Source organism: Archocentrus centrarchus, chromosome 10 (genome assembly GCF_007364275.1).
Source record: "Archocentrus centrarchus isolate MPI-CPG fArcCen1 chromosome 10, fArcCen1, whole genome shotgun sequence".
In the NCBI taxonomy this organism is placed as follows: Eukaryota; Metazoa; Chordata; class Actinopteri; order Cichliformes; family Cichlidae; genus Archocentrus; species Archocentrus centrarchus.
The window spans coordinates 22,562,348-22,575,999 of record NC_044355.1 but is presented as its reverse complement, the minus strand read 5'-3'; the positions used below and the strand labels follow the sequence as shown (position 1 = coordinate 22,575,999).

The 13,652-nt window shown below is 40.9% G+C and overlaps 1 protein-coding gene across 1 annotated transcript in view; it reads right to left on the bottom strand.

Annotated features, from left to right (window-relative positions):
- LOC115787228 (actin-binding LIM protein 3-like) overlaps nucleotides 1–13,652 on the bottom strand; it is a 50,466-nt gene that overhangs the window by 13,636 nt on the left and 23,178 nt on the right. Inside the window, 4 exon segments of the mRNA XM_030739818.1 lie at nucleotides 490–583; nucleotides 759–885; nucleotides 6,028–6,143; nucleotides 9,714–9,897. Coding sequence (XP_030595678.1) covers nucleotides 490–583; nucleotides 759–885; nucleotides 6,028–6,143; nucleotides 9,714–9,897 — 521 coding nt within the window.

The window sequence follows — 13,652 nt, the reverse complement described above, 5'->3', positions numbered from 1 at the left end:
CTTTCTGCAGTCTTTTTTAAAAAAACGCTTCAGTGTGTGCATTTTTAATCCTGCTTTCCATGTCTCCCTCTGTCATCACCCTTCACTCTTTAGCCTCTGATCTTTTTTTAAACTCCCTTTTTGTCTCCACTCTTTTCACAAAGTTTTGGCTGAGTCTAGCCTTTTTTTTTTTTTTTTTTTTTTAGCTCCTTAGAGTGGAGGGAGGTTTGAGTTCTCCTCAACCTCAAGTAGAAACGGTCGATCTGCTGTGATGATCTATCGGGCTCACGCAGTGCAGCTCAATTGGTTTTGGTTTAGTAAAGCTTAACAAAATTTTTTATCACCCCTCAATCTTAAGTCAGTCACTCCCTGAAGCACAGCGGGGCTTAAACTCTGCAGAGGACACACGATGCGACTGCTCAATTACGATAACGCTGATTACGCTCCGCAGTTCACTCCAATTTGGATTTCTGTGCTGCAGCAGTGGCATCAATCTGGTTCCGTTCTCACCTCCAGAACCCTTCCACTGATGTATCTGCTACAGGTCTCACATTTCACCCCATACTGGGCGTGGTAATCTGCCTCACAGTATGGCACTCCATCCCTGCAACATAGAAAAATAAAAAAAGACTCTGCTGTAGTGTGTCAAATGCACAATTCACCTTGTATGGGGAAACTGGCGATAAATAAGGAAAGAGCAGAGTTTGTGTTATAAAGAAAGAAAAACAGACTGTAGGGCATTTTGTTTCTCTGTCTTTTTTTTCCCTTTACACACTCACTTGCTGATGTACTCTCCAGTGAGGACCATGTTGCAGGTCCGACATCTGAAGCAGCTGACATGCCACTGTTTATCCAACGCCAGAAGAGACTGACCCTGCTTAATCTCGGCTCTGCATCCAGCACAGTCTGGAGAAAAAAGAGGGGAAAGAGACAAAAAGGGGGATGCAGAGAAATAAGGAGTTTTTAAAATGTTGTGGAGAGGAGAGAAACTGTAAGAGACAGAGAAAGGCAAAGTGAGCCCAAGGAGTAACTGTACATCTTTAAGCACTTACTAAGCTACTAAGTGCAGTTTTTTCACTGCCGCCACCTTAAATAAAACCCCTGTGCTACTTTGGGATGTTGTAGATCTGTGTGGTGTACTACTCTGCTGTAAGCGCTGTTAAAAATGAGTGAATGCAGGGAGGAAGCAAATATCACCAAACAGCTCCCGGGCTTAAACATTGCCGCATGTGAGACACACTAATCTCTATATGTTTCTTTTCTTCTCAAACTTTATACAAACACAGTGTCCATACATTCAAGTTCCCCTCAGAAAGATGCCCCAGCAGGTGTTACTGACCAACACTAAGAATGAAGAACAGCACAGAGGCTGCAAGTGATGCATGGCTGCTGAGTGTCAGAAGCCCTAAAAAAGGGTCGCCCCTCTGTTTGTTTGTATTAGATAGATGCCTGGCTTTAGCTTAACCTTTTTTGACCCGGTCTACTGCACATGAGAGTAAGTCACCAGGGACCGCTTCACTCTGCCTTGTCAGCCAAGACAAACTGTGTTTTGCAGTGAAAAACTGCAGTGTACAGACCTGGGTTTCTGCAGTCCAAATCAATCTTAAAAGTCATTTAGCGATGATTTTGCTGAGGGTTTTAGTCCCAGACTGTTTTTCTACTGAGTCATTCTACAGTTCTAATTTTAGCCACTGAAGGAAATAGGTATTAGATCATCTACAATTATGTAACAAAATTTGTGACAAGGAGTGGCCGGCTATGTCTGCAAAAAAAAAAAAAAAAAAAGCACAATAAATGAGGCTATTGCTCATCACACCTTCACCCAAAAAATTTTTAAATAATGGAAGGCATAAATTATGAAAAAAAAGTAACAGCTCATGACCCAAAACATATGACTTCATCTATCACATAAGGTGGTGTTTCTGTTCTTACGTGGGCAGGGTGGAGAGAAAAATGAAAGGAGTGAGTGGGGGGACACGCAACAAAGATGCCCAGCGAACTAGGGAAGATGGGTTTACATCATTGGCATACACACTCAGCTCTTATGCCACAGTAATATCCCCTATATACCTTTTGATGCTGAATGAATAGTATTCCAATTCTTATGAAGGGTTAGGATGTGAAATTACAGTACTGTGCAACATTCTTCTTTATATTTTACTCCCAGTCAGCCAGACCTTCTTGTCATTTTTAAAGTGGTCTTGAGCAATAGGTCTCCAGCCTTTTGAAGGTCTTTCAAAGTTTTTCTTTTGACATTGGATGCTTTTTCACCCATTTTCACTGCAGCCCTTGTACCTAACTCTTTCCAGAAGTATGATTTATTTATTTATTTTTGGTTAATCCACTTAACACTGACCTATGAATCATTCAAGAATTAAAAAGGCACTTAGCTCAACGGAGAAAGCCAGCGTTGTGTCTACACATAACAGACAACTTAGCAAAGAAGCAATTTTAAATTGTAACTTTAGGCACATTGTTACTAGCAGCCTGTTGCAAACAAATATAATTTGTTCCCATTGCTACAGCTGAATCTATGAAAAATGCCAAAGATAACACAGTTGGACAAGCATAAAATCTTATGTTTTCACAAACAATGTGATTCCCAAAGAGCTGTTTGGCATATTTGGCATATTGAACTTTGGCATATCTCGACATGGTGTGCTGTGTGTGCTGGAAAAAAAATGAAGAAACAAAAGAAGAAGAGCCAGGCCTAAAAGAAAAAGAAAATCTACAGCAGATATCTGAAAGTCATGTCTTTAAGAAATAGGGGGAAAAAATCCAGCAAAGACCTCACACAGGATCTGAGAGATTCAGTTAATCCATCTAGTGTTCACCGAAGCCTCCTCAGAACTGAGAAGAGAAATGCAATACCATCTGGAAATCGTCTGATTGGCATCATTTTTCAGTATGACAATGATCCCAAAGACACTGCTAATGCAGTAAAAACATACTTTTCTATCCAGTCACTATCAGTCTTGGATTGGCTTCCAGTGAGCCCATATCTCAACATTATTGAAGCAGTGTGGGATCATTTTGGCAGAGAACATGACAAAGGGCAGCCAGCATCCAAAGAAGAGCTTTGAATGTCCTTCAAGAAGCCTGGAGAACTGTTCCTGAAGACTGCTTAAAGAAATGACAAGAAAGCTGCCTGAGAGAGTTCAGGCTGTGCTGAAGAATAAAGGTGTTCACACCAAATATTCACGTTCAAGCTCTTTACAATTGAACAAACTCTGCTTTTGCCTTATATACTGTATTTCCACGTATGTTTGCATGTTTCAGTAAATCGCTGCATCTAGTTCTCATTTCCCTAGCAAAGTATAAAGAAATGAAGGGTGGCTCAATATTTTTGCACAGTACTACAAATCTGGAAAAATTTAATTTCTGGTGTATACGATAGCAAACTTTAATAATTCTCTCCCTGGCTCAATGCCTTTCAATGCCTTTTTCTTTTCTAACACTTTTGCACGCTAAGCATTTATTTACCTTCTTAAATACCCTGATTGTTATACAAAATGAGGCAGCGCATTCCGTGTCTGTGCTGTGTCCCGTCTGCACACACTGCATCCTCATAAGACGGAGTGATGAACATGTACCTGGGGAGCTGTTTGGATTTTATTCTCCTGAATGGAGCAATCTGGGGAGGACTGTTATTCACTGCCTCTTCGCCATCTGTTATTACTGAACAGCCAGTGAGCAGCAGACTTCTGTCTGTATGCTACGCTTAACAAATGATTCACTATCAGTCACTGTCCCGCTGCTGTATGATCACAATTTGTCATTTTAAATAACAAGAAGAAGACAAATAACTTCACTCTCGCGTAACATTTGCAGGAAGATTTGCAGAAGGAGGAATTATCCATATCTGGATGAAATGAGGAAGGAAGAGCTCTCTATGACCTTAAGTGAAGTATTTTGTTGTTGTTAAGCTTTTTCCTGAATGTGCTCCTCCAGTCAGCAAGGAGACTGCAGACTGTAGAAAGCCTCGAAGAGGAAGAGGAGATCCGAGAGGCGTTAAGACGCCATTCTCCTCTCCACTACTGAATGTAGATCATCCAGCTCTGATACCAGGAGTAAGCCAGCCATCTTAAATAGTTTGTGTCTTTTTGCATCATTCTTCCGCAGGTTTTATCATGGAGAGTATAAAATGGATGTAGCTAATGTGACGTCACCCGTTGGTTTTCTGCCATGTGTTTCCACCATCACCATCTTGGTTGTAAATGAGCTGGGGCGGGTCCAATGTGAGTCAATGTGAGTCTTCAAACTGTTCACAAACCCCAAATTACCATGGCTAGATCCTTGTATGTGAGAAGAAGAATTTTAAGATCTAGTAACACACAAGGTAGTGGGCTCATTATTTATGTTATTAATTTAATTCGATTTTATTTATATGGCGCCATTACAACAGTCGCCTCAAGGCGCTTTATATTGTAAGGTAACAACCATACAATAATTACAGAGAAAACCCAACAATCAAAACAACCCAATATGAGCAAGGACTTGGCGACAGAGGGACGGAAAAACTTCCTTTTAACAGGAAGAAACTTTGAGCAGAACCAGGCTCAGGAAGAGGCAGCCATCTGCCGTGACCCGTTGGGGGTGAGGGAGACAGGACAAAAGACATGCTGTGGAACAAAGGCAGAGACTAATCATAGCTATTGATTAAATGCAGAATGGTGTATAAATAGAGTGAAAAGAGGTGAATGAAAAAGAAACACTCAGTGCATCATTAGAACCCCCCCAGCAGCCTAGGCCTATTGCAGCATAACTAAGGGATTGTTCAGGGTCACCTGATCCTGCCCTAACTATAAGCGTGATCAAAAAGGTAAGTTTTAAGCATAATCTTAAAAATAGAGAGGGTGTCTGTCTCCCGAATCCAAACTGGGAGCTGGTTCCACAGAAGAGGGGCCTGAAAACTGAAGGCTCTGCCTCCCATTCTACTCTGAAGTATCCTAGGAACCACAAGTAAGCCAGCAGTCTGAGAGCAAAGTGCTCTGTTGGGGTGATATGGGACTATAAGGTCTTTAAAATAAGATGGAGCCTGACTATTCAAGACCTTGTATGTGAGAAGAAGAATTTTAAATTCTATTCTGGATTTAACAGGGAGTCAATGAAGAGAAGCCAATATGGGAGAAATCTGCTCTCTCTTTCTGGTCCCTGTCAGTACTCTAGCTACAGCATCTTAGATCAACTGAAGGCTTTTCAGGGAGCTTTTAGGACAGGCTGTAAGTAATGAATTAGTCCAGCCTAGAAGTAATAAATACATGAATAAGCTTTTCAGCATTATGTTGAGACAGGATGTTTCGAATTTTAGATATATTATAGCTTACATATTTGTTTAATATGTGCATTGAAGGACATATCCTGGTCAAAAATGACTTCAAGATTCCTCACAGTGTTACTGGAGACCGAGATAATGCCATCCAGAGTAAGTATCTGGTCAGACACTGTGTTTCTAGGCTTTGTGGGGCCAAGTACAATAACCTCAGTTTTAGCCTAATTTAGAAACAGGAAATTAGAGGTCATCCAGGCCTTTATGTGTTTAAGACATTGCTGCAGTTTAACTAATTGATGTGTGTCATCTGGTTTCATGGATAGATAACACTGGGTATCATCTGCATAACAATGAAAATGTATGCAATACTTTCTAATAATAGTGCCTAAGGGAAGCATGTATAGTGTAAATAGAATTTGGTCCCAGCACAGAACTCTGTGAAACTCCATAATTAACCTTAGTGTGTGAAGAAGACTCTGAATTTACATGAAAACAATTAACTGGGGAGACTAAATGATATATGTGTGAACGTGCAGTGAACAAAACCTCTGTTCCCTGTGTGTTTATTGTTGGCAGTAATGGAGGATGTGTCTGCTTGTGTTGCATAATTCTCAGCTGGCAGATCAACGCGACAGGTTGGAGCACTGATTTGACAGACACATGATTAGCTAAATGAGCAAAGTAGGCTTCATGGACATGTCGCATTAGCTTTAGTGCACCGTAGTGCCTGGTGGCCCTAAACAGAATGGACAGAGTGAGGTGGGCGCTGGACTTACGGCTGGGCCCGTGGATCTTGATCGGTTCATTTGACTTGACAAGTGTGTGGGAGCACTGCTGGCACACGCAGTCCTTTCCACTGAACGTCACCCTGTCTCCGATTGGAAAGGGTTTACTGAGGAGGCAAAAAAAGACAGAGAAGAGAATTAGAAAGCGGAGCACAATGGGCGTTAAAATGCCTGCAGTAATGCTGTGTTTACATCCAAGTCTAGTGTATTCATTGAAATAACAAATGGGTGCTGGCAGGGACATGATTCTGTGACAGACAGGCCATAATCCTGCTGAGACGAGCTGAATGCAGTCTGACATCCTCTGTGAAACTGAAAAAAACATTTGCAAACAGTTGTGATGATGGGTTAATAGGATGCTGATTGTTACAGGAGCACCTGGGTGCTCTGTGATTAAAGAGGCGATAATGCAACAGGCTTCTGAAAGGAAAACTAGCTCTCTCAGTGAGAATAAAAACTTATTAGGGAGACTTCGTGGAGCGCATACTGATTTTAATTGTCTGTTGCTCTCTCTCAGTCTAGCCATTCAGTTTGCCCTCCCTACACAGCTGATGCCACCAGGTCACTGTTTTCAAGGGTTTAAAGAAATAAAGAATAATAAAAACATGTGCGTGCTGACAGGCAGAGAATACGACAACCAGGCAACACCAATGAAATCAAATTTACCACATCATGATGCGCTGTTTTGCCTCACTTTCCTCTCCTTTTCAAGGAGACAGATTGATTTCCTTATGACCAGGGAGAATGAATGGGAAGCTAAAAGGCTTAGAGAAGGCTGTGTAAAAGACATAGATGGCAATAATCCTTTTACTCCCCCACCGAGGCCTGGAGCCAGAGCCAAGACCCAGAGGGAGGCTTGAGTCTCCAGCAGGGCTCCCAGTCAGCACACATGAGTGCAGCACATCCGCGTCCAGACGCTTGGAGGTGTTCAGAGCGAGCACGTATAAAGTCTTCTGTCTCACTGTCTGTCTTTGCTAACGCCATATTGTAGATTTGAGCCTTTGTGTCTTTATTTTATTCACAGAATAGCAACATCCAAACATGAAAGGTAAGACAGGAGAGCAGAACAGATGAACAGATGAGCCATAATATTGTTTTATTGATTCAAAAAGTCATCCCTCATTCAAGCTCTGCCTGACTGTTCGTATGAGCTGGTCATTGTGTTTGTGGTGTTCCAATCAAATGTTGCAGACAGGGAAGTTGCAGGGTGTTCCTCCCATTTTTCTCCCATTTTTGCTTTACTTTTTTCATTTTCATTTATCAACCATTATAAAGGCTGATACTAATAGAGCCCGAATGATATATTGGCCCTATCTAATTTTTATACATGGCATCTCTTTTGAGGTCTGTAGTTGTATCCAGCTCCAATCACAACAGACTAAATGTCTTCTACATGTCTGAACATAGCAGTCACATTGTATAGTTCAGCAGAACCAAGTACCAGAAATGTTATGATGGTGCAGAAAAGCATCTTAGTGCGTGTATGACCTTGCCTTTACCTGTGTGTTACTCTCACTCCCTCAAGACACTCTTGCCTTGTCAGCCTTTTGCAGCCCTTTAAAAATTTACTGTGTTTACATATTTAATGCTTTTTTTTCCCTTAACTGGCCCAAAAAGTAAAGCTATTTCTGGCTTTAGGGGTATGTCCTCTTGCTTTGATCATCACTGCTTTAAAAAAGCATTCACATGGAAAAGTGAAACTTGCAATCGGCCTTCATTAGAGCCGAGGCAGTGATGACAAAGAAGTCAAAGTGGAATAATGATGAGGACATGAAGGAAGACAATGTGATGTGGCGGATGATTAAGAGCGCAAAGATTATTATTTGTGAATAATGAGAATGATGAAGAGGAGCAAGAGCAAGGGAGGTGTGTCCAGAAGGAAGACAGGAGTGAAAGATGAAGGGAAGAAAGGACGTACAAGCAGGAACAGTCAGCAATGTGACAGGGGGCAGACGGAGCACGAAAGAAGAGATTCACCCTTTGGCTTCTTGCTGTCTCTTCTAGTTTACTCCACATACACTGACAACACATGCACATGGACACCCACACACACACACACACACATCCCCTGTCACTGCCAGGGCTGCTTCACTGCCTGTCTCTGGCCAGTTGGTGTCATTTCATTTTTTTTATGCCCACAGCTGCTGGGTATGAATGTGCTGGGTATCAGGCAATGTCAAGCAGATACCCGACAACAATCTCTACTCTCTTGGAAGAGAATACTATAAGTAAGCTAAAAGGCTGCTCCTTTATTTACAAGGGGTCACTATAGCAGGTGGCTCCACATATTTGATTTGGCTGATTTTTACAACAGGTACCCTTCCGGACACAACCCCCAAGGGATTTGTGTCTTCTCCCAGGACCAAACCAGAGATTTTCCAGTTATTAGGCAAGTGTGTAAACCACTACACTATGGAGCCACTCACTGCTGTAAATAAAGGCCATTACAATCTAAAATCTACACTACAGCAAAGCAAATGAGAGACCTGTCATCCCATATATACAGTATAGCATGCATGTACACATATAGTGACATGGTTAAATAAAATAAGAAAAGGAGCCAACAGTGATGCTTAACGTGAACACCAATGGAGGTCATGGGAGGGATGACCTACTTTTACTAAGCCTAAAAACGTGATACACCAGGTCAGCTCTCCTATCATGTCTCGACTAAGCAAAACAACAGACTGCCTGAGATTTCCAATCATACGTTTGTTTACATTTTGAAGATGAATCATAAGTTAATTATTAAATCCCCCATGAAAACAAAAACAGACAATTTACTGTTTCTTGCTTTTAAAGATGCAACTTCTGCTGCATCATTTCAAACATGACTGCATGGTCATGAGGCTAAAAATAGTGACTCACAGCTGAAAAGTAAAAAACAACCAAGCATTTCTTATTCAGCACCTCCACAATCTGTTTTCTTTTGCCCGTCGCATCTATCATGCTGTTCTCTAACAAATGACTAAAAAAGTCAGATAAAGAAAAGTACAGATACTCTACAGAAGTCAAATAACAGGTCTCACACATTTATTATGCAATACATAAAGCTGCAGGCTGAGTGCATGCTACTAGTAGTGGCTAACACTGACAACATTATAATGTTTTTCTATACTATATATATATATATATATATATATATATATATATATATATATATATATATATATATATATATATATACAATTTCAAGATAATCAAGAATAACTAAGGTAACTAATATGCATAGGCAACTTTTATTTAGATGAAGTCATAATATATTTCCTGCTTTCCAAAGGTTAACAGTTCTGATCAGCTAGCAGGTGAGCATAGCATCTTGCTGGGAGTGATTGTTTAGCCATTCTGAATAGGTGGAGACTAAAACAGAGCAAAAAAGAGAGTCATTGTTGTCTTTGTGTGTAAAAGTGATTAAATTCTGTCCAACACTGTAGGAATAGCAGTTGCTGTGACTTGTGGTGAACTGTGGACAGACGGACTGGCCATCACTGATCCCCTGAGCTCATGAGCTCAAGGACCTGATGAGCTAAAATTTATATTTCAGAAAGTTCTTCTGCTCTGTGTGTGTGTGTGTGTGTGTGTGTGTGTGTGTGTGTGTGTGTGTGTGTGTGTGTGTGTGTGTGTGTGTGTGTGTGTGTGTGTGTGTGTGTGTGTGTTGTGAAAAGGAACATGCATACCTGCAAACACTGCAGACAAAGCACTTGGGGTGGTACGTGCGTCCCAGAGCAGAGACCACTTCTCCTGTGATGAAGGTGTCACAGCGGTCACAGCGCGTACCATACAAACGCTGATAGTCTGCCGTGCAGATGTATTCGCCCTTCTTCTGGAAGAAGCCAGATTGTGCTAAATCACATTTACACACTGTGGACAGAATGGTGGGAGAGAGTGAAAGTGGGACACTGAGAATAGTAAGGCATATAAAATAGTATTCTATATTTCTGTTTTAGATTCTATTTTTGGCTTTCCAATTGAAGTAAACTCATTTTTCTTTTTCTGTCACGTGCTCTTTCTCTCTGTTTTATTCCACAACGTAAACATGATTTTTCAGTCAACATTTTTTTCATTCAGTCTGAGCGCCCTCCTTTTTACCTGTTTGTGTGTGTGTGTGTGTGTGTGTGCTTGCTTGTGCTGTGTGTCTGTATGTCTTCACACACGGCTGCTAGGGAAGTTATTCAGTTCCAGGCAGTGGCGAGCCAATTTGCAGTGATGGGAATATAATGATATAATCAGTGGAAAAGTCATTTTGTGCTAAACAATGTGAAGAAGGAGACAAAACAACAAACCACAAGCTTCCAGCATCATCAGAACATCCAATACAGTCTCATTACATTTCACTGGACAAGACATCAACATTTCTTGCTGTGTATGCACAAGGTAAGTACTCGGTTTGTGTATGTGTTTCTATATGTTGTGTATCCTACGCAGACAGTATGTGCTACAGCCCTGTGCTGTGTAACTGAGAGGGAGTTCCAGTGGGTGTAACAAAATAGCTAAGAGGTGTTTTCACAGATCAGTGGCCAGTGTGGTCTCTGGTTTCTTCCTATGTGGTTTACCAACAGGAAAAGCTGACGATTACTGGAACCTGTGACTGAAAAATACTGCTCTTATCTGATATACATTCCACTAATGAAGGTCACCAGTACATGCATAAACATTTTTTAAAAACTGTTTCAACCAAATGAGAAATTCTTGAAAACAACATAAACATAAACCTTTACCAATGCGGAATTTCCCCCTCTGTTTTGGGATTATAGCCTTGACCCATTGCTTACTCACTTGCTGACACTTGCACTGTAATTAGGCTTCTGCATTGTATACAATTATCATGTGACATAACTACAACCACTATGTAACAGGTCAGGTGGTAAATATGCAGATGGTTGCCTGCCTTTGCGCATAATGATCTAATATGAAATGAGGGTCTTTTTTTCTATGCACAAAGCAAAATCTGAATGTCATTTTTTTTCCACATTTCAGCACCAAAATGTCTATATGTAGTTTACACTGTCTATAGACAGTTTACATGTTTAAGGTTGTTAATGTCACTAACCATGATGTAATCCTAGTTTGACAAGTTGAATTTATTGCTTCAGGCTGTTTGTACTGTAGGCGTCTTTCCTGGCGTAGGGTTCACTACAGGATACGTCCCCAAAGCAGGTGAGTTGTATGCTTATATGCACATGGCAGTAGTACCTTAATTAATTAATTATTCATAACTACTGATTATTATAAGAGTGTAACCTCCAGAGAAGTGCACAATCTGTACTTTTCTACACCTCAGACCATCACGATCATGTGAAAAAGAAAGTTTTCATGAGTCTCTCTGCAGTTCTACCAAAAACTAAGTACGCCCTTAATGCTTCAACATGAATTAAGAGCGTAAGTAGCAGCCAGGCGCTGCTACAGTAAATGCACTTGATTAACTGAGAACCAGCAAGTGTGAGCATTTATAAGCAGTTTGCTGGTCTGGAGCATTCAGGTGTGTGTTAACACAATGTCACAATCTTCCCAGGAGTAGAAACATCCCTGCAAATTCACCCCAAGGACAGACCGTGCAATTCTCAGAGAAACTGCAAAAAAAACAAGCACTAGATCTCAGGCTCTACATACCTCAGTTAACATGTTAAATGTTAAAGTTCATGACAGTACAATCAGAAAAAGACTTAACAAGTATGGCAGGATGGCTTAGATTTATAAAGTTGCATCTGAACAAACCACAAGACTTCTAGAAAAATCTCCTTTGGACAGACGAGACCAAAGTGCAGATGTCTGACCATAATTCACTACCTTTAGTGAGAACCAAACATAGCATATAAGCACAAACACCTCATACCACCTGCCAGCACAGTGGTGGAGGGGTGATGATTTCGGTTTGTTTTGCTGCCACAGAACCTGGGCACCTTGCAGTCATTGAGTTGACTATGAACTCCTCTGTTTACCAAAGTATTCTAGAGTCAAGTCTGAGGCTATCTCTCTGACAGCTAAAGCTCGACTGAAATAGGGTCATGCAACAATACAATGATCCCAAGCACAGCAGCAAATCTACAACAGAATGACTGAAAAAGAGTCAAGGTGTTGCAATGGTCCAGTCAAAGTCCAGACCTCAACCTGATTGAAATGCTGTGGTGGGACCTTAAGAGACCTGTGCATAAACAAACAGCCACAAACCTCAATGATCTGAAGCAACATTGTGAAGAAGAGAGGGGCAGAATTCCTACAATATGAGACCCTGATAAAGTCAAACAGAAAATGTTTACTTCAATTTATTGTTGCTAAAGGTAGTTCTACAAGGTCTTCAATCATGGGGTGTACTTAGTTTTCACAGAACTGCATAGGTAATTAACAAAATATGCCAAAAGTTAGATTTCAAACAAACAAACACAAAAAGAGAAGAAAAATATCCCATGAGACGATAAATGACTGTTAAATTGTCACTACACATAGAAAGAATTTTCAGGACATCTGAAAATCACCACTTAAGTATTAAAAAATATATAAACTATCTTGGTAATCATTAATAAACTACTTTTGACATGACTGTGTTATTGTGCTTGTGTCGTGTGGAACACAACACCTACTGAACACAGAGACTCTTGCATAAATGACCCCCAAAAAGATTAGGTGAACTTGTTGTGTTGTTGGACCTTAGTGCAGAAACACATCACATATCCCCAGTAGAACAGGAGGTCTTGGGTTGGAAGCAATGGTCAGTGAGTCAGAAACACATTCAGCATATGCTTCCCATAACAACACAAAACAAGAGTTTCAAAAATTGAATGGCAGTATGTGCGTGTTTCTGCGTGTGTGTTTAATTTTCACTCAACTGCTTTAATCAACTACTGATGGCGTGATGACCTGTGCAGGGGTGTACCTTTTGTCTTATGACAGCTGGGATAGGCTGTAGCCTGCCCCACAACCCTAAGCTCAATAACAGTTTAAAAAATGGATGGATGTATGAATGGCATGATGTTAACTGGTAACTGATGAGAAACTCTCCAGTGTTTCTACAGTGAAGCCCAACCACTGACTATTATCACAACATGTAAAGGAAATATAAGCTTTCGGGAAAATCGGGAGGTTAACTATCAGGTTCGCTGCTGTTAAATGACTGCCACAGTAAATAAACATTTTAATTTACCAAGGCGTCACTCATCTTATGGTGGCATGAATCACCTTCAATACCAATAACTTAGTGATAATAAATGGTTTTATACTGGCCATACACTATAGAGATTGGGCTGCTGCTCCAGGCAGTACTTGGCTCCCACCAGCCATCCAGTTTTCAGTGTTTGCTGGCAGGCTGTGAGTTCACAGACACACAGACATACACATAAAACCTTCAAAGGGGCTCATTTAATCTCAAGCTGTTTATGAGTGGAGAGCATTGACTTAATGGTGTAATAAAAGATCAATGGGCCCTCACTTAAAAACAAAACAATCTCCCTCAGGAGGATGGAAACACATAAATCCATCCCTGATGAGGTGGCACGCTGCATATGCAGAGATAGTGTGATGGAATTGGGCAACGTGTACACTGAGACATGATCACAGCAGATCTTTATCATTTTGACATCTCACTGGCATAGTGGAAAGGTGGCTGCAGATTTGCAGTAGAA